General features: G+C 37.2%; 1 protein-coding gene across 1 annotated transcript in view; it reads left to right on the top strand.

Moving 5' to 3' along the window:
• Positions 1 to 3,617: 3,617 nt before the first annotated feature.
• The window catches only part of LOC146459084 (uncharacterized), a 275,459-nt gene continuing 256,658 nt past the window's right edge, over positions 3,618 to 22,418 (top strand). Inside the window, exons 1-6 of the mRNA XM_085089729.1 lie at positions 3,618 to 4,523; positions 10,436 to 11,084; positions 11,832 to 11,915; positions 12,077 to 12,181; positions 12,849 to 12,950; positions 13,265 to 13,366. Of these exons, the coding sequence (XP_084945855.1) occupies positions 10,460 to 11,084; positions 11,832 to 11,915; positions 12,077 to 12,181; positions 12,849 to 12,950; positions 13,265 to 13,366 (1,018 nt within the window). The 5' untranslated portion in view covers positions 3,618 to 4,523; positions 10,436 to 10,459. The remainder of the gene's footprint in view (positions 4,524 to 10,435; positions 11,085 to 11,831; positions 11,916 to 12,076; positions 12,182 to 12,848; positions 12,951 to 13,264; positions 13,367 to 22,418) is intronic.

Genomic DNA, 22,418 nt, shown 5'->3' with positions numbered 1-22,418 from the left:
TGATAGGAATCTCGTCTAGAAAATGAGAGAGAGGGTGAAACTAATGAACGATACTGACAACAATGAGTGAAATTTGTAAGTTTGATTTGTATTTTCTGCTTCCATTTTAATCCCATAACTTCTTAGATGGATTATTTCAGACATTTCTGAGGGATTCTAATTAATGCTAAAAATCAAGCCTCTGCCACGATGACTTTAATTTGATTTTGTTAATAATGTTCTGTTCACCCTGAATTGAAACTGAAGCAATTTTATTAAAAAGCAATTAGCTCCGCAATGGTTTGGAAAACAAAATATTTGTAGAATTTCTTTCGCACTTTAAAATGATCAACATCTCAGGAAGTGAAGGCATGCCAATCTGTTTGTGCAACTATGGTCGAATGTTGGACTAGTATAGGCCACCAGGGTTTTTGTCTAAAAGTCTTAAATGTGATCGGTTGTCTTCCAAAAGGGCTTTCAAAATCATTGAAAAATTGCACAAATAGCTAGTAGATATTTAGATCTTTATTACTAATAAGCAACTTTTACATGATCAGTGTGACCTACAAGGGCACTTAAATTTCGCGCTGCTTTCCACTCGAACACCAAGACCGAAGCACAAAGCACCCCAAAACTCGAAAACGAAGCACCCAAGGTCGAAAACGAAGCAGTCTAGGTCAGAAACGAAGGGCCCATTTTTTAATCAATTACAATCACTTCAACAGAGTCAACAGAGGCGAAAAACCACATTTATGTTAACTAGATAGAAAGATTGTTCTAAAAGAACTGAAAAGCTTTTGCAGAAGAAAAATATCAACATAAGGTAAAGATTGACATGTTTTATTCACGTGCACGTGGAAAACAGGTGTGGCGTTTTCAATTGGTCATTTGTAGTAGAAACGAAATTTTTTCTATATTTCTTTTACTTATTTGTATATATTATGTTTTCAGTTTCATACAATTTAATTATTTGTACACGCAATTCAGTCTTCAAACTGGGAAGTGTATTTTAATAAACAGTCTATCACGATTTATTTACTTTTAATTCAGTGGAGTGCTGCGGAAATTCATTTTCAACAACTCGCAGTTGAATAGTTTTGCGCAGCACTCTATCCGTCATCGCGCTTGATTCGTGACTAAATTTCGACCCTAAATAAAACAAAACAAAACCTTAAGTCGGCCTTAAAAACTGAGTGTTTCGTTTTCGATCTAAGAGCTTTGTTTTCGACCACGAGTGTTTCGTTTTCGAGTTTTAGGGTGCTTCGTTTTCGACCTAGAGTGTTTCGTTTTCGAGTTTAAGGGTGCCTCGTTTTCGACTTATAGAGTGCTTCGTTTTCGACCTTGGGTGCTTCGTGCTTCGGTCTTCGTTTTCGATACTACCATCGGCGCTTGGCGTTTGGGAGAAGCGGCGTTGGAAAACTCTAGCAGCTGCTCCGTAAAATGTTTTAGTCTCTTCCCCGTCAGGATCCAATTATTTTGTGCTTTTTTATTCACTCTTATTCAAAGAACAAGCCCGGTAAGCGTACCCGTTATTTGTCTTTCTTTGCCGCAGATGACGTGTCACCCAACAGGAAAGCTCATTGGTCGATTCGTCGGGCACACGTGCAGCTAGTAATTTAATTGGCTGTCAAAAATAGCGACTGAGTGAATGGGATTATGTCACAAATATAAAGTACGCGGGAACAGGAACAGATAGACTAGGTGGGAAGTGCAAGAATCAAGATTATATTGAGCCACTTCAATCTATGCACGAGCATAGATTTTTTGTGATATTTGAATTTCTTAAGAGCGGTGATTGTTGCTTCTATTCAAGCTTAAGGGGAAGTATCACGAAAATTTGATCTCATTTCAAAACTCAAAAATGTCTGTCTGACAACAGAAACAACAAAATAATTGTCTAGTTTTGTTATAAATTATCACCCCAGTGCAATAAAACTGTCGATTAGTGCTCCGGCTAGAGACAGAGTAGGCTGGTATGGATTGAAACTTGAAAAAAGTTAGGCTAGTGTTTTTCAAGTTTTCGTATTTTTGTTTCCAAAATGCGCTAGAACAGAGTACGAGTTGTTCCTGTCAGGAATTGAGTTGATTTCTCTCCTCTCGTTGTTCTAGAATTATTTTGTAGCAAATTGAAGGTCTTATTTCACCATTTTTAACAAAAGAGGTCAAAAACACCATGATACTTCCCCTTTAGTTTAATTTGTTTGTGAAAATCTGGGGAATGTTTTGCGATGAATCGAGAAAGCAGTCTTATTAATTAAAAAAGGCATGTAGTGGTTTTTTTTGATGCTTCAGAAAACAAAATATTTGTGGAATTTCATTTTCTTTTGCACAGATCATGAATCAAGATCAATATTTGCATAAAGTGCAGACATGTCAATTGCATAAAGTGCAGACATGTCAATTTGTAATATTTCCTGTCGCATCTAGCTGCTAGTGTAACTAATGTATTTTAGATAATTTGAGAGCCTCGGCTTAAGCTCAAGTCTAACAAGATGCCTATCATGGCATTTACGCGTGATGTTGCGCCTGATTTATTTCCATTGTACGCTTCGCAGATTTTTAAAGCTATCCTCCCTTCGCAATTGAAATATTGCGTTACCGTACTCGAGATCATACCGGGAATTTCTTTGTGAAAAACGGTTTGACAGGGGCAGATACATATCTGACTCAGACGACAGAAGACAATATTGTCAATATTGTTGTGGAAGACAAAAATTAAAGACAGACAAAAGGCCTTGCTAAATGGACGCGAAAACTTTAAGTAGAAATTGAAGGAAAATGAAGCGAGACTAGTAATGTTTAATTTGGCCTTACATTTTTTTGGGGGAAAAAATCGACTCTTGAAGGTATCCGGTCCTGCCAACTCTCATGATTTGACCGTAAGACTTACGGCATATGGTATCAACTCACGGTCTCACGATTTGGCCTCCAAATCTCAAGCTAGGGGTATAGAATGGTCCTATCGAAAATTATGTTTCTCGGAAAATAACCGCCCAGTCTCGAAATCTCGGGATTCTAAACAAGAGTCTCGGAATCTCGGGCTCGCTACACGTTGAACTGTCTCGAAGTCTCGGATTTTTGTAATTTTGGGTCTCACTGCTACTTAGCTAACAGACACAAGCTAAAACAAACACCATTGAACTTACATTTTCGCTTTCGCCGCTTTCGGAAAACTTTCCCAGTCTTTTCTTCCTTCTCCGACTCTTCTCCCATGTCAAAAACTCACAGTGCGTTATATTTAAAAAAAACCAAGCGATCTCACAAACAGTAAACTATAAAAGCTACATTTCAACCAACGAAGTTATTTCTAACCGAGCTCGATTTCCTGGCGTGAAGTTCTGTTACGCCACGTGAAGCTTATGTTGAATTATTATGTTAAATTATTAATTTATTATATTTGTGTTCCTGCATAATAAAGCTAATAAGTAACAACAGGCGAGTTACATAGCTTAAATATATTTATAACGTGACCCGAAGCAATTTTTCGTACGTTAGCTGGCTTCCGTTGTGGCTTCCGTTGGAGTTTTTTGTCGTGTTACGTACCATAAACTCGAAATATTTTCTGCTCTGCTAAGAGGATTTTTTGAGTCTCGGGCTCGGATCGATATTAAGGTTTGGGTCTCGCAGTCTCGCAAAGTCTCGGATTGACCATTCTATACCCCTCAGTCATAATCAGGAAATCTCGCCAAATGTTTGAGGGAAAGCTGGGTACAATTCCGACCTCATTCCCATGAAACATTTGTGAACAGTGAACTCAAAATGGCGGCTCGCCTTTGGTGGTATCGAAAACGAAGCACTCGAAAACAAAGACCGAAGCACGAAGCACCCAAAGCCCAAAACGAAACACTTAGGTCGAAAACGAAGCAATCTAGGTCGAAAACAAAGCACCCTATTTTTAATCAATTAGAATCACTCTGAACTGTCTGAATCACTTCAACATAGGCGAAAAACCAAATTTATGGTGATTAGATGAGCCGATTAGATAGATAGATTGTTCTTAAAGAACTAAAATATACTTTTACAGAAGAAAAATATCAACAAAAGGTAAAGCTTGACATGCTTTATTCACGTGGAAAACAGGAAATGCCACTTTTAAGTGTTTACTTTTAATTCAGTCAGTGATGCGGAAATTCATTTTCAACAACTCGCAGTTGAATAGTTTTGCGCAGCATTCTATCCGTTATTGCGCTTGATTCGTGACTAAATTTCGACCCTGAATAAAACAAAACACAGCCCTAAGTCGGCCTTAAAAACTGAGTGTTTCGTTTTCGACCTGAGTGCTTTGTTTTCGACCACGAGTGTTTCGTTTTCGAGTTTTAGGGTGCTTTGTTTACGACCAAGAGTGTTTCGTTTTCGAATTTTAGGGTGCTTCAGTTTCGACCTAGAGTGCCTCGTTTTCGACCTAGGGTGCTTCGTTTTCGCTTTCGAGTGCTTTGTTTTCAATAAATACCGCTCGCGCTGAGAGGTAAAGAGGTAAACAGAAACTGACTCGAAGACTTCAGGACCTCAGCCTTCTACTTCGAAGAAAAGGGAGCACAAATAAGGTAAGTAATACCTGAAACAACAAAAAATATATACAATTTTCATTCCATTTAACGCATATTTTGAAAATCTCCAGGTTTGAGATCCCAATCTCCAGGTTTTTGTGGGCTTTTTTTCAAAATCAGTCTCAGATCTGCATGTTTTGGGGGTAGGCAGTTCTGCGTAGTCGCTTCTTTGGACGCAATTATTTTGTGCTTATTTTAAGAACAACGGTAAGCCACCTGAGCGAGTGATAAAAATCTGCGAGTCAGCGAGCCATGCGAGCCAAGGTGTGAGCCATGCGAGCCATGCGAGCCGTGCGAGCCATGCGAGCCGTGCGAGCCATGCGAGCCGTGCGAGCCATGTGAGTCACGCGAGTCATGCGAGCCACAGTATAAATGTTAAGAATTTTTATTTGTTGTATTTACATTCACATAAGAACAAGAACAAGAGCATCGGAACAAGATGAATAACATCGCAATATTTAATTCTTACAGTGGGACAACGCAAACCATCATATTTCAGTTGTTTGTTACAGTCAACCCAGGTCACGCGTGAACGATATTTTTAAAATTTGAACGAAGGTTTGAAATTTACATGTCAGTTTTGAAAATCGCCAACGAGATTTCACCGTATAAATTTCCCTAGCTTATTGACGGTATAAAGCTATGAATTTTTCTTTACACTGCAAAATTGAATATTTCAAGAATAACAATTGTTTCCCAAGTATTTTGATTCTTTTTTTTTTCAGTTAATGCGTCTTTTTCGGAACGATTTCCAGAGAAATGTCCAACATTCCATTCACGCGTCGGACATTACAAAGGGAAATTCGAATGTTCATTTCATTCTTGGAAATACTGTTCACGCGTGACCTGGGTTGACTGTAATTGACACGTCAGGACTGATTGTCGGTGTCATTCCAATCTTGTAAGGTATGATAAATGAGTACTCAAAGATGAGCGAAGTCAATATTGTTGCACTAAATTCAATTTGAAAAGAAGCAGCGTAACAGAAGCATTTGTCGTCAGCTGGTGGGTCGAATGCTATCTCGAAACCAGCCTCTGCCACTCTAGTGGCGAGTTTTGAAGAAAGACTTGTCTAAGGGAAAGGACAACCACATGCAGCAGTCAGCCAACCGACAGAGTTCTGATAACTCTGATTCTCCACTAAAGACCAAACCTGTTAAAATGGCGCGATTTACTCACCATTCTTGACGCCAACACACGGAGTCGAAGTGCTGTTCTTTTCTTTTGTTTTTTTGTTTTTTGTTTTTTTCTTGAATGAAGTTCCACGTGGATATCAATGAATGACATGCGTCAATAGATACCTATTCGAGTAGCGGTGCAGCCGTATGTTTTTCTCGGATTTTTTTTCCCTGAAGTCTTGAACCTTAATAAATTTTTGCGTATTGTTTTTATTTTTTTGCGCATCTTGGGCGATTTTGAATAGGCAAAATTCTCTCCAAAATTATAACAAAAACGAAAAAAACAAATAAAAATTCTTAACATTTGCACTGTGGCTCGCATGGCTCGCATGACTCGCGTGACTCGCATGGCTCGCTGGCTCGCAGATTTCGCAGACCCCACCTGAGCTCACTTCGGGTGATTTTCAGTGCGTGTAAGACAAGACAAGACAAGATGATTTATTTCGCTCAGCTCAGTTTTACATGACATAGGTTGAATTTACATAGGCAACTAAAACAGAGTTCAACTAAGGAAAGTAAAATTATAACAACAAAATAGAGAGCGAGTTGGGATCATCCAAATAGCAGGGCTAATCTAGTGGACGACCCCAGAAACAAGATACAATTACAGATAAAATTAAGAATATATTTTTTTTTATAAAAAAGTATTTCTTCATGCGGCAAAGTAGGTAATTAATTAAAATAATAATTAAGTATAGAGGTCTTAGGGGTTTTACAAAATATTCTAAGAGAACTTGTATTGGTTATACATGTAGGCAAGGAATTCCAAAGGCGAGGACCAGTGAATTTTAGGGAGCATAAGTCATTTTGGGTGGTATTAACCGAGGCTACATAAAGATTTCTGTTACATAATTGCCTCGTTGAATGGGAATGAACAGGAAACGTAAATTTAAAATATTCACTGAAACAGGGCGGCAACAGTTTGTGTGACCACTGATAAATAAAAGAGAGTATCTGAAATACGATTAGATCATTGAGTTTAAGTATAAGCCTTAAGTCTTGTCCTGGTTCGATGATTGTAAACTACACTGATCTGAGAATCATGTATTAATCAGTATTTATGACACAGGCATACTCGGAGAAAAAAAAATCTGACTGCTCCTATCAGGAGTCGAACCTTAAAGACCAGCCCATTACAAGTTCGGATGCTCTACCACTGAGCTACAGGAGACATGTGAGAGCTAAGGCCATTAAACTAGGTTTATGGGACAAACATCCTGCATACTGCTAGGATTGGAATGGCAATATGTGGCACATGTGCAATGAAATGTATGTGATGGAATATGTTAAGCCTGGTGAATAAATGAGAATCGTGTATCAATCAGTAAATGACACAGGCATACTCGGAAAAAAATCCGAGTGCTCCTATCAGGAGTAGAAACTAAGACCTTCTGATTACTAGTTCGGATGCTTTCATTTTCTTCCTACATCAAAATAATATTTTTAATGCTCCTTGCAATATTTGCTTTTTAGTTCAGGAGTTTCAAGCATAAATCGCCCTGAAAAATGTTCCAAAAAATGGCTTTGGTGTTTGGAAACAGCCTTTAGCTGTTGAAGACATCAGAAGTCAAAAAGAAGGCTAAGCCTGAACAAAGAATCATGTCCAGTCTTTTATATCTCATATCTGAATCGAAGAGATTTTATAAAAGTACCTAGATGTGTATTTTCCACCTGTTAGCATTGCTTAATGCTGCTTTTTGTTTGTTTTGCTGCCACTCTGACTAATTATTATTTAATGTAAATTTTCAATTCAATGTTATTTCGAAGTGAGCCCTCTCAATGAGTTTTTTTTTCTCTTAAGGCAAACTTCGACAATAAAAGAAGTTAAAATAAAAAAAATAAAAAAAAAACAAAGAGTCATGACTGACAACCAGTCACTTAATTAACTAGTGAGCATGTTACGTGTATTTTTTAGGCTTTATAGTTAAATTTTAATCACTGTGAGAAAACCGCAAAAAGCCTTTATGTTTTTGGAGAATATCGTTTTTGTACGTGAGCAAATTGTTTTCTTTCAACCGAAGCTGCATGCTAATTTAAAAATTATGATATACAAAGCAGAACTCCTAAATTGAAGAGATAACGAAACAGTTCATTCCAGCAGTGCCCATCTGTTCTGATCCTGTGTATTAGGATTGTTTTGAAAACAAACCGGCAAATGTCTCATGGCCTAGCCTGCGAGCAAGCTGTCTATCAGGTGAGCCACAAGAAGCCCCAATTCTCTTGCCGATCACTTTGCTTGCTGCTTACACTATAATACTTTCACGGCTGACTCTAATAGAGAGCTTAAGCTTAAGCTTGCTTGCAGGCTTCTCACGACCAGGACAAACAAGCCGTTCAAATGCCCCATGGTACCTAACAAAAATAAGTTGATTTGTTCATTTCTAGGCTTAACTTCATTCCATTTTTTATTAATGAACATCAATTCTGGCCAAACTGAGTCTCAAATCAGTCTTTTTCCTCATTGTTGTTCCAGTGGCTGTTCATTCTGTGGATCTACCATCTCACTTTTGTCCTCCTTAGACGTAGGTAATCACAAATTTGTTGACAGTCTTTGCTAGTGAACTTAATCATTAAAAGGAAGTGAGGGTGCTATGACATAATCATAACGACAATGAGCAGAATTTTTAAATTTGATTTTTATTTTCTGCTTGCTTCCATTTTCACCCCATAACTTGTTAGATCATGGATAGATTATTTCAGACATTTTGGAAGTACTTATCTAATTATTGCTTTTTGTTGTACGAGTAATTTCAAGGGAACTCTATGTCTATAAAGACATTAGTGAAGACCATGGTGTATGTGTTCCAATGATCTCTAAATTATAATCTCAGACCATGTGTTTATGTAATATTTAACAAATGATAAGATAATTTATGAATTTGAAATTTCTATTGCATGATAGTCATCAACTATCACTCATAGAAATTGAGAGCGAATAATCTAATTGTTTTAGTAAAAATCTGCTAGTCGTTTAAAACTTAAACACAAGACAGGTTCATGTTTTTATTGAATGATGATACAGGTCATGCCACACGCTACTCAGTCTGCTATCTACAACAGAAAAGATAGTAAGTAGTGTAGCCAATTAGAGAAATGCATTGGTGATAGAATGCTAGTAGATTTATACTAAAATACAACAGTCATGTGTCTATTAATTATTATTTAATATGGTAACTACTCCTATACATCTCATTTTTGGGTGAAATTAACAAAAAAGTTAGTGCCACATAATTAGCTAGGCAAGCTGTTGTGAACCAAGACTTCATGGGTAGATTGAACAGACTGACTTAAATTGTGTATTTTTTTAGTGTGATTATTCTCATTTCTGGTTACAAATTAAGGGATTCAAAGTTGAGACACTTTCTTTACTAGGAGTTAATTACCTTTGCTGCCTGGGGCAGTGGCTAATAAAAGTAATAATTCAGACTAAAATTGGCTTCTTCCCTAATATTAACCAAAGCATATTTTTTATTTTATTTTATTTTTTTTTTGATAGTAAGTAGTTAATTTATTGAACAAACTGAACATGTTATAACATAAGTTACAAATTAAGCTATTGCACTGCACATGCACGTAGAAAAAGCGTTACAACATAGATATCAGATAATGATCCTTTCTTGCCATGCCTACATGTGTAAAAGCTAGGGGGGGGGGGGGTGACGTATTCACGTCAAGCTATTTGTCTATTTTAAACTGAATTATGGGTTTGGATATAAATTCAGAGGTGTCTACTTTCTTTGCATTGTTTTGCACGCATAATGGTACTGCTTTGCATATAACAGAAGAAGACGCAAATCCTTTGTTTGTTTATTAGAAAGGCTGCAGGTGGTTGGGGTTGGTAAATTGAGAAAAACCTGTAGCGGGGTAAGACTGACATTAGTTTGGTGTAAGTTATTAAACCATTGATTCAGAAGGGATTCATCACATAATTTTTGGAAGGATTGACATTCAAGGAATGCATGTTCAATAGAGTGGTTCTCGCCTCACATAACACACTTCACACAATCAGTTATCCCAAAGTATTTGAGTTCCTTATTAGTGACTAGTATCCTGTGCAGCAATTTGAAATAAAATTGTCTTAGCTTATTATCTCGATTGATTTTATAGCTGTTTTAGATGCAGTGTACCCAATTGTCAGAAACTTCAGGAGAGTGTTTCCGCCATGATTTAATCCCAGTTGCTTCTGTATTAATCTTCTCTACAAAATGTTTGTAAAACTGCTTGCAGAACATTTTCTTTAAGTTTAGAGTAACATCATTAGATAGTTGGAAATTGAGGTTTTCACAAACTGAGTTCCGATACCCAAGATCTGTATGAACTGATGCCTAGCTTTTGAGATAGACGGGAATGGCCAAAGTAATTTGGTAATACTGCAGAAAGTTAACCTTGATGTTATATTTCTCATTGAATTCTTCTGGTGAAAGATAACCTTGATTGTTCAGTAAGTCTTGTATAAAAAGAACATTCTGTATCCCACCAGGCCTTCCAAAAGACCGATTTGTTTTCAATATTAATCTCCTTGTTGTTCCACAAAATAAATTCGCGTTTCAATGGATCTTCATAGCTGCTACGCAGTTCTTGAAAACATTCGAGCAGTTCTCGGTAAAATAGAGGGATTCTGATGTCTAAATTCTTGACACTATAATCACAGTTTAGTAGAAACAAGAGCCCACTATGGTTTTTTCAAAATGGTTGTTAGTTAACCAGAGCATATATTTTCAATTTTCATAGGTTTGCTGATCTAGTCATCATTTCATGGCTTCTGCTTCACCACCACTTGCATCCACCAAGGGGACAACTAATTATGCCCGCCTATGCCGTCTTCTGGTGGATGTGGGGACCCTGGCCTTGAGGGACGCATTTGACAGAATTCACCCCCAAGCAGGTCTACATGGAGTTTTGATACATCCTCCAGTGCATCCTACACTACGCTCTCTTCGAAAAAAACGCATTCTAAATCTAACACAATGGAGGAAGCTGTACCCCACTCTCTCTTCATCTCTATCATCAGCAAATTTTGACATCACACTCTTGGTATTGCTGTTGAAGAACACATGTGGCTTGAGTCCTCCCACCTGCGGCTGGAATAGTCTTCCACCTGCTGAAGATAACAGCATTGAAGCAAACATAGCAAGGGTACTGTGTTACAGAAACGAGGTGTACAGTCGTGGCAACCAGGCTTTTGTAGATGATCAAATGTTTAGCTCCTATTGGGTGGAAATCAGTAATGTACTGGTAGAACTTGGAGGCGGAAAGTCGAATTATGGAGCCACTATTGATCAGCTCAAGACTGAAGACATGGATCCTGACATTGAGGAGCACTACCAAGAGTTATTAAAGGAGTGGAAGAAAGAGGACAATAGGATCACAGAGATAAAAGGTACAAATTAATATTTCTTGTCTCATGATCAAAATATGCGGACAAATGTAGTTTAGGTGAAGTTAAACTCAAAACAATGCTGGTCAGTGGTTTCTGTAACCAAAGGGCCGCCCAGAAAGTAGCAGGGCTTCAAGACAAGAAAAGAAACCAAACTTTGCAAAACTCAGGCTAGTTTACATTTAAGTCCAAAATACTTGGAAACTGAGACCTCAGTAGAAAAGAACATCTTTTTTTTAGGCAAACTCTACTCGTACTGTAGGACAAGTGCTTTTGGAAATCCACTCGTCCGAGATACGAGAGTACTCGTCTCGGGTGGGCGGATGGGCGGAAGTTTTTTGCCCTGCACTGGATTGCCATGGATACTTAAGCACTTGTCTGGTATGTGTGCATGTGGTTCCACCATCCTCAAGGGCATGTACACCTGTCCTTGAAGTTTCCTTTCACAACTGTCAGGACTTTTGCTCTTGAAAGTGGGACTTATAAGAGTATATAACGAAAATTTTTTCCTCAGATCAAATTGGAGACAACCACAAACCAAAAAAAAAGTGGTGAAACAGGAAACACCAGTGAGCATTTGGACACTTTTTTGAAGACATCGACAGCTGAGCATCATGATAGGTTGACAGAAATTTGAAACCTGAATCAATGATTTTGGCTATGAAACATTCAGCACTGAAAATGTTTTCAATTGTGATGGTCAACAGAGCTCTTGAAAAAGGACTTAGAAGTAATGAAAATGTTTCTCAGCAGATAAAATTAGACATGACTGTAAACAAGTGGACACCAGCAAGCAGCTTGGGACTCTGTTGACATTGACAGCTGAACATCAAGGTAAGTTCACAGAAATTTTAAACCTGGATCAATGAAACAATGTACGTGAAACAATCGGCAGAGTTTCTGCTTAGAGAAAAATAGGATCTGTTTTCAATTTTAATGGCCAATAGAGCTCTTGAAAGTGGACTTAGAAGTAATGAAATTTTTATTTTCCCCAGCTGAAACTGGAGATGACCCCAAACAAGTGGAAACTGGTGAAACAGGAATTAACACCAGTCTGCAGTCAGAGGTTTTATTGAAGACATTGACAGTTGATCATCAAGGTAGGTTTACTATGAAACCCCTGGATAAATGATTCTGAAAATGTTCTTCAATCTCAAATCCATGGATAATTCATAAGGGGAAAGTTGGAAAAAAAAAAATAATCAGCTGCATGTGCCTTGTTTTTTCTTCCCACTTTTCAGTGTTTGGAAATCAGATGAATCACCAGACTGCTCTTTTTTGTGTTAGATAGGATGCATGAAACATTCAGCAGAGATTGTGCTCCAAAAAAAAAATTAGATGAAAAGGAGACCTTACTTAAAAGCTGGGAAATAAAAGAGTTAAAACAATCACAATATTTTTACTACAGGCCGTGCCATTTTTATTTCACTCCTCATATCATAGTAAACATTTGTGGGTTATAAGCATCTGGTAAATTAAAGACATTGACAGCTGATCATTGAGGTAGACTTATAGAATTAAAACCTCTGGATCAATAATTATTATTTTGGTAGCCTGAACAGGCTCCCAAAGTGGTGCATACAAGAAGAGCAAGATCAGCAAGCCGAGCGCAGGCTGGGGCCTTCAACCCAAGTTGGGAGTTAGGTTTACAGGCTATGATTTTGGCCATGAAATATTTAACAGAGACAAAATTGTGTCTTTGCAATCTTGATGGTCAACGCAGCTCTTGAGAGTGGACTTAGGAGTAATGAATTTTTTTTTCCACAGCTGAAATTGGAGATTATTGCAAACTAGTTGAAAGTTGTGAAACAGGAATTACCAGTGAGCAGTCAGAGACGTTTTTGAAGACATTGGCAGCGCAGCATCAAGGTAGGTTTATTTATTTATTTAATTCAATATTTATCCAGGGGCATCCAATTTAGCAGAGCTAGTTTAAATGGAGCCCTGACACAGCACAAGACAAAACATTGAAACAAAAAAAAGAAAAAACTAGACAAATAATTAAGTTATAAATGCAGTATGTACCGCAGGCAGTTTACAGCAATTTGAATCCTCTGGATCGATAATTTATTCTTTCCATGAAACAATCAGCAGAGAGAAAAAATATCTGTGTTTTCAATTGTGATGGTAAATGGACCTTTTGATTTCAAGTGGACTTACAAGTAATGGATTTTTTTTTGTAGTTGGAATTAGAGATAACCTCAAACAAGTGGAAAATGGGAAAACAGGAAACACCAGTGAGCAGTCAGAGAATTTATTAAAGGCATCAACAGCTGATCATCAAGGTAGCTCTACTATGAAACCTCTGGATAAATATTCTTAAAGTGTCCTTCTCTGCAAACTCATTGATAATTCACGAGGGAAAAACAAAGGAGGTTCTTAATAATAGTTATTATAACATTTGGCAAACTTTTGCCTTGAATTTATCCAAGAATCATTAATGGTTTCAGAACCTATATCAGACTAAAGAATGAGTGCTGTATCATGCAATTTCCAGACATCCCAAAGTCGGTTAAAAAAAAAAAAAGCTGCATGTGCCTTGCAAGAAATGGAATTAACTTAATATTAATTTTATGCATTCTCCTTGATATTCTACAATAAGTCTACAACATGAAGATGACTGATACAACATTTTTATAGAATTTCTAAGTAGATAGTATGACTAATTGTTAAGTTCATAATTCCATTTTTTTTATACATTTTGTTTGTTTTAAATTATTTCACATGTCCTCACCTTAACTAGTTTTGTAGCTATTTATGGGAGCACCTGTATACAGAATGTTTGAAGAAGTAATTTACTTCAGTGTTGCTGGTTTTTGTTATTGGTGGTGCTGAGCTGAATAAACTAAAACATGACAATTGATTTGATGCCTGTAACTCATTCATTATCCTTGTTTTCATTCCTTTTCATTGACAGTTTTGGTTATGACAGCTAAACAAAGTTTTGGTGATCTTAAGCAAATGCAAGATGCAGGCAAGATCATCAGCTTAACAAACCTTCCAGAGGAGATGAAGAAAATTGCTTCAGACAAAGGCTTCAGAATTTCTGATAACGAGGGATCTGGTAATTGCATGTTCTATGCATTATCAGAGCAACTGGATCTGGTGAAAGGAATCCAAATCTCTCATGGAGCGTTGAGGCAACACATAGTCCAATTCCTAAAGGACAACCCTACACTGGTAAGTTACTATTGGTAATGTCAGCTTACAAATGAGTTTGCTTTCGTTTAAGGTTACCGTATACTTTTAGAGCACGTCCGGTTTTAACTGTAGATACCTAAATCCCTACATGAAATTAAAGCTTTATAGAGTGGACTATTAAACTTTATCAAGAATTTTGAAATAAATTGAATTGTCGAATTTTAAGCGCTATTTTCTCAAATCAATTTTTTCACTTGAAGGGGACACTTAACAGAGCTAAAACTCAAAGGGAATTTGTTCGTTTGCCTTCAAATTTGGAAAGGAGCTAGTTTAACATATAAACAACAAAAAGGTGCCTGCAAATTTTTTCTTTCATAATATATTTTTCTCCGAGAGCGAATTTTGTACGATAACTCCACATTTTTTTAAATCCTATTTCGAAAATGTCCTGTAAATGTGGCTAAATGTAATTTAGGCCAAGTTAAAATTGAGCAAGTGCGGGTCAGTGGTGCCCGCATGGCCGGGGCATGTGAAAGGCGGCCACTCCATTTTGCAGGGGCCCTTGGGTTCTCACAGCTCATCACTGCAATTGAATATGGCAAAATGCAGACGCGTTTTTTTAGCGCTTTGGGTGCAGAATAAACTAAGGAGGAAATTAAATTAGCGTAAATCAAAATTCACTTTGACTTGTAGCTTTCAAAAGGTGATTCAGACACTCGCATTTAAAGGTTGTGTAAAATTTGACAATTCATCTTATTTCAAAATTCTTGGTATAGTTTGATAGCCAACTCTATAAGCTTTAATTTGACATAGGGGTTTAGGTATCTACAGTTTAAACCGGACGCGCTACATCGCTTGGACGCAAGACACCTCTGAAGGTATACGGTAACCTTAATACAGTTGTACAAAGCAATAAATGGGAGAACTTGGAGTCTTCTTTTTTGCTTATGCCAATAATTATTATTAATAAAGCAGCTGACTGAGAAAAAAACCCTCTATAATGAATTCATCACAATAAACATAACATCACATTCAAATCCTATCATATGCAGAATGTGTGTCACATGAATGTAGTTTAGTGGCCTTAGCTGCCACATTTAGTTTCCTGTAATGCAGTGGTGTGACATCCATTAATTATGAATCAGAAGGTCATATTTGCACTTCATTCCTGTTAAAGGAATTTGGATTTTCTTTTTTGTTTTTTAATTAGTATGCCTGTGTCACTTGCTCAAAAAAACCTCGATCAAGATTATTGCCACATCCACGCAGATAATTTTCTTTTTGCAAGAAATTTTTCAGTTTTTTTCCAGTTCTAAAATGGTTGTTATCTCTTGGACAGTCACTACAACTCAACGGCTGATATCACAATTGGGCACTTAAAAACAAGCAGAAGTCTGAAATTGCATTGTATCCAATGCTCCAGTTATTTAATAAAAACTGAATGCAAAACTAATTGAATTAATTAAATTATAGTCAGGAACAGTTTGTTCCTGTTCAGCTATTGGTTTGTTGCGGGTAATGATAATCATTGTCCTGACCAAGTGCTAACAAAGCATTTAACTTACTGAATAATTTTGTGGCTATTGTACCATCCAATGCTAAATTTGTTAGAGCAACAGTTGGTGTATATACGGTAATTCAGTGAAAAGCTCTGGCCTCCAGTTGATAGTTGCCAGGATGAAGTAGCCCAACATACTTTAATATTTTCTATTGTTATTTTCTTCTCTTGCAGCAAGACGGGACAGAACTGTTTAACTTTGTAGATGGACATCGGTCTTGGCCTGATTACCTGAGAAACATGGCAACTGATGGTGCATGGGGTGACCACATCATTCTCCATGCTGCAGCAAACTGCTTTAAAACATGCATCCATGTGATCAGCAGTCTGTCACATGACTTAACTATCCACCCAGAATGTGATGTTGGCAGCAGCAGCCAGCTTGTACTGGGACACCTGCACGAGCATCACTATGTCAGCCTTCGACCCAAACCAGGTAGAGGAAGATACATGTATTAAACAATGCCAGCTAATCAGATTTGTCTACTGTCACTTCAATTGACATTTAGCAAAATCCATGACATACATGTGCCATAATACTGGGCTACTTTGTCTGTTAACCACTGTCCTTGATCACTGAATGTTCTTATTTCATCCAACGAGAGCATGTGGAAATTAATTACTGAGTTAACACTGTATTTATTAAATTAAGAATCAGCTGATAAATTTCTGACGAGAAAAACCAAAAGAACGTCACAGGGTGAGTGCTTCAGAAGGCGTTCTTAACGCCCAGAATCAGATGAAGTGTGGCCTCGTACTTTTATTGGCTCAAGTGTTTGGAACCCTTGATGGCAAGGCAAAAAGTTTTTAATTAGGTAGACGTAATCATCAGTCGAATAGTTTGCTTAAAAAGGTTTTTTACGTTAAGTTTTCATCCGCAAGTAGATCAGTGTCTCCTGTATCTCTAAATAAGGAAGAAATCTTAAAAACAATATTGTTTGAACACACTTGTAAGCTAAACATGGAGAGTAGAGTTAAGGATGTTTAAAGTGCCCCTAAGACGAAAATTTCATTTTCCATCTTTTTGCATTTTCGTGTAGAATATGACCTTCTTACTCATGTTACCAAATTTCAATCCTTTACGGCGATTGGAAGTATTTTTTTTTTTAGCTTTTTATTCGAGATTTCACGGCCGCCATTACTTGGCCTTGTTCCGGAAGTTAAGGCTCAAATTACAGGAAGTGATGTCATTGGCTCAACACGAAAAATTCCACATGGCTAATTTTCATATGGATTCTACTTCATAAACTGTATTCTGCTGTTGCAAACTAAATAACAGCAGAGGTTGTTCTTAGAGAAAAATAGGATGTGTTTTCAATCCAATGGCCAATGGAGCTCTTGAAAGTGGACTAAGAAGTAATGAAATATTTATTTTCCCCAGGCGAAAATAGAGATGACCACAAACAAGTTGAAAGTTTTGAAACAGGAAACACCAGTGAGCAGCCAAAAGGTAGCTTTACTATGAAACCTCTTGATAAATGATTCTTAAAATGTCCTTCTAAAACTCATTAATAACTCATGAAGAGAAAACAAAGGAAATCACTACCGTGAAGGAGGTTGGAAATGTGATGGTAAATTTTGTGAACTTTTGCTTCAAATTTCTCCAAGAATTATCAATAGTTTGAGAAGCTATATCAAACACTCGAAAGAGTGTTTTCTTCTATTATTTCCAAACACCTTGAAGTTGGTTAAAAAAACTCGGCTGCGCCTCGTTTTTCCAACCTACTTCTCCGTGTTTGGAAATCGGAGGAAACACTCTTCCTCATGTTTGATCTTACTAATTACTTCTCAAACTCATTAATGATTCATGAGGGGAAAACAAAGAAGGTTCAGAAATGTGATCTAATTAATTATTATTATTATTATAAAACATTAGTAAACTTTTGCTTTGAATTTCTCCAAGAATCATTAATGGTTTGAGAACCAATATCAAAGACTTGAGAAAGGGTGTGTTCCATGCGACTGCTAGATACTTCAAAGTTGGTTAAAAAAAACTCAGCTGCATGTGCCTCGTATTTTCTCCCTACTTCTCAGTGTTTGGAAATCAGATGAAACACCAATCTTTCTTGTGTTAGATACATTAATGCATAAAACATTCAGCAGAGATTGTGCTCCAAAAAATTCAGGTGTCATGGAGAGGAGAGATTGTATATACCTGGGAAATAAAAGAGGCAAACCATTCCTTTTGGCCCCATGCAAAAAATATATTAGGCTGTTTTTATTTCACTCATGCATATCAAAATAAACACTTTGGGTACAGGCACCTGATAAATCAAGGATACTGTTTCTTTCAGTAACTAGAAAATAATCTGAGATTTGCATAACCTTTGGATGTTAACAGCATGACATAAGGGGGAATTTTATCCGCTGGCTGTGAGAGCGTGTTTGTTCACATTACGCCCAGTTGTCACGTTGCATCAATAAAAATAAAAAAACACACATAAAGCTTTCCTAAATAAAAAATTTATTCAAATTTTTATAGGCCTAAGGAGTAAAAGCGTATAGTTTTAGCCGCGAGGCGACTTGCAAGCGATTTGAAGTCAATTTTGAAGCAAACTTATCCAAGCACGTTTTTCAAACATGTTGCAAAAACAGCATTCAGAATACGAAAAATCGGTCTATGAAAAAAGTATTTTAGTACAAATTCACAATCAAACCTGTAATTATTTGTGTGTTGTCTTCCTAGAAACACTGAAACATTACCAAGGAACTCCGTGGATTAAAAGTTGATTTGAGATATACGCCCGCTCATTGGGCTAATAAAACCACAAATCGAACAAAATGTTTATCGCCGTTAATCTTTGATTTCCACTGTTGAAACTGTCGAGCATCCCTTATAAGTTCCGCTTTCGATTCACCGTTTCCAAGAGGTGTGTCTCTTTTCCGAAAAGGCAAAATTTATTAATTTCGACCAGCGCCAGAGTGAAATTCCGCTACATTACGATCACTCATTCACTGTGCATGCTTGAAAGTTAACAACCCACCAACCAAGTGAAAACCCCACCATCGGTATAACTCGTTCATTACGCATGCGTACATTCACCAGTTAAAAATCTGCCTTGTTACAAGAATTATATAATAATGTTGGTAAAAGGCAGCTTTTTTTTTTTTACTAAAAAGCTTTTTTACAAATTTTGTAAAAGTGCTGAGTACTTTCTTCCAATAATGTACTGGTAAAACATCTTCTTTTTCACCAATTGAAAATATATTTGTTGAAGTGGCTGTTTTAAGAATAATAATTATTCTAAAAACAGCCAGTATTGCCAGTTAGCTTTAATTGAAAGCCCAAGCCATCTATAAGTCTAAATGTTAGTTTGTTTTTCTTCAATATTGATCTTTGCTGTTCTCTTTCTTTTTTCTTTTCTAGGAACCAAAATTAAAGAAAATATAGAAGACAGCTCTGATGATTGCAATGGCAAGCCACCACGACTCAGTTTTAAGTTTCCCAAGACGAGCGATCTTCCCAGCACTTCCATGGCTTGGAGCAAAGTTCAACTCCCGATAGATGTCCTTTTAGTGACTATGGAGGACTGTGAGTTTTTAAGCTGTTATTTCTATCTCAACGAACCTTTCAAGGCTTACCACGAAGACATTGGTCATGTCTACTTTGGAGCGATGGGAAGTGGTGACCAGGAGAAGCTTAAGATTGCATTGATAAAATGCTCAAAACGTTCTGTAGTTCCAGGTGGTGCTTTACCTGATGTAACAAATGCTAGCAGGGTCTTGCGGCCCAAGGCTGTGATTTCTGTGGGCACTTGCCATGATTTACATTCTGAAAATATCAAAATCGGAGACATACTGGTGTCTTCCAAGTTGACAACCCCTGACTTTAGAACCCCTGTGAGCAGAAATTTCGGCAAGCTCATCAGACATGCATCTGATGGATGGAAAGCTCCTTTGGAAAACCCAGATGAATGGCAAGTGCAAGTGCATTATGATGCAGATGTGCTTAGCGAGGAAGGCGAAAGTAAGTCAGTTTAGTAATCATTCAGTGTTATTTGATCAGAATGCTTCTCTGAGCCTCGCATTAAGGTGGCTAATTACTAGACTTTGAGGTCACCAGATGCTTTCAATAATATGATCACTGGTACTCATTATGAGGGAACAAAATAACAAATGCAAGGTCAAAACCATAATTAATGACAATGGGTGTTTGTTATTTCACCATGCTCTTGCTTAAAGTGGCTCAAACAAGTCGCAGAGAGGCCATCAGAGGAATGGGCTCTAATTCTTTGAAAACGTCTAACCCAATATTCACCCCAATCAAAAATATTGCACTTACCATTTAAACTTTAAATCCTAATAAACGTTCTTACAAGTTAAAACAAAATTCTGTATGAGAGGTTTTTGCATTTCAAGGAAAATATCAAAAATGGGAATTTTGAAAAATATCTTAAAATCTGTCTCAGATTTTGAAAAGAAATTGTGCGAAGATTGATGTTGACGTATATTTAAAAATATCAAAAATTGAGCATAGGTCGTCAGCTAGATTTGGAGAAATTTATGATTGAAAAACGTTTCAGTATGACGCATATCTGCATTTACTTGTGTGCGCACGAATTACAAACTGCTTGATTGTTTTCCTTGATCACTTACGCAAATTGCTTATGTGACACCCGCGCATTAAGATTATTTTATTACTCAAAACTGTAGTAAGCCACCTTTAGTTAAGTTTCATCAAGTATTTTTTCTGAGCTATCAACCCAACTGAGAGCTGGTCATATCGTGAACTGTGGATGAAAGAGTAAATTCAAGCATGAATTTTTTCCAGGATTTTTTTTCGCAACTGCTTAAGTTGCGTAAATAACTGTGAGGATCTTTCTCCTATCTAATCTTTTATCCACTGCTCAAATAATATTAATATTTCCTCTATTCACATTCATTAATTCATCCTTGTCAGGTATGTTATGAACTCACAATATGACCAGCTCCCAGTTGTCTTGATAGCTCAGTTGGTGGTTCAAGTTCAGGCACCTCCAGGCAATACAATCTAAAATATACCCTTTAAGAAGGTTTCTTGTACAGGGTTGCATATGATCGCCAAATTGAACTGCAAATAATTACGGGGTCAGAAATAATGCTCAGATCTTCAGGGTTATGTTACAGAATGCAAAATGCAGAATGTGCCATTTTACACTATCTACAACAGTTTAGGATTGATATTATTTAGGTCTAAGCACTTTTTTGTGCTATTTAGGGTTAAGAACTGATTATGCAGACAGTAAGCTTTTAGTTAATGTTATGGCAGACACTTTACATTATATGACCTCCATGGATTTGGCTTTTGGTGCTCGACATTCAATATTCTGCAAAATACCTAGGCTGCCATCCTCCGATTGGACAGTAACTAGTCCCTGAACCAGAATCAGTCACCTCAACAGAGTTGTCCTTGCTCCTTTCCTTAGCCTGCGCAGCAAGCGTTTCCATTTGTGCATTTGTCGCTGTTTTACCACCCGAAATTAGGACGAGAGTAATAAACACGAAGGAGGGGGAAAAAGTCACTCCTCCCCTCATCCCCTTTTTTTTTGTTTGCTCTTACCTCATTTTGCGTGCATCCAGAATACAGAAATCGGCTTTTTAGTGCAGGAAACTCCACAAAAACACTTGCTTTGCAGGCTTTCCTTTCTTGATCTCTCCACACCCTCTCCAGTGTTCCACGTTTTGAACTGAGCAAAAGTGTAAAGCAGTAATCAAGCCAGGCAGATCTTTTCCTTAAGGTTATTTTAAGGACAGGCCAGGATAAATACATACAGTTAAGTTGAAGCAATGACGTGAACCCGTTTCCTCTTTATGACAGATGTTTTTGCAGCAGCCCATGATGGTAAGATGGAGTGGCTGTTAGTGAAAGGTGTGGCCAGTGATAAAGGTCTCAGTCAGTCTGTAAGCAATGACTGGAAGTCTTTTGCAAGTACCATGGCAGCTTCCCTTGTGGCAAATATTTTATGTGATCCCTGTGTTTTCCAAAGATGGCCTCGCTGTTATCAAGGTCAGTTTTATAGGTTTGCTGGAAAAGGTTGATCCTCTTGCAGAATTAAATTGCTTCTCAGTATTCTTTTGTTTGTTGAAAGTAATGGAAAGGGTCAAATTTCACCAATAGATGAAAACCCATTGCAGTTTCGAATGAAACGTTTAAAAGTAGTTTCAGGAAGAAAGCCTGGAAAACATTACGGCTTGATGGTCATTCCATACATTCAATCTTGTGATCTTGAATGGGAATTTTATGATCTCACAAAGTGACCAGCTCCCAGTTGGCTTGACAGCTCAAATGGTAGAGCACTGCATTGGTAATGCAGAGGTCAAGGTGTTCAAATCTGTTTCAAACCTTCTTTTTGCACCTGCAAGTTGTTCTGATAATGTCCAGGGTCTTTTATCTACTTTAGCTTAGGTACAGATTATCTTGAGTTTCTCTTGAATCAGATGAAACTGCAGACTGCAGTTCAAATGTTGTAGTAGTGTCTGCATCACAATGGCCTATTTTAAGGGCAAGAGTAGAGTAATAGTGAAATTTCCTTATGATTGATACATTGTTTTTGTTTTAACTGTTAATATTATTATCAAAAATCTAAGTTTTAAGTTTCGGCCAATCTGCAGCACGCATGTCCAGTATTTTTTGAAATTTAAAGGGAGTTTTGAAACTT

Source organism: Pavona decussata, unplaced genomic scaffold, assembly GCF_977016875.1.
Source record: "Pavona decussata unplaced genomic scaffold, jaPavDecu1.1 SCAFFOLD_223, whole genome shotgun sequence".
Taxonomy (NCBI): Eukaryota; Metazoa; Cnidaria; class Anthozoa; order Scleractinia; family Agariciidae; genus Pavona; species Pavona decussata.
This window is presented reverse-complemented; position numbering and strand designations above follow the sequence as displayed.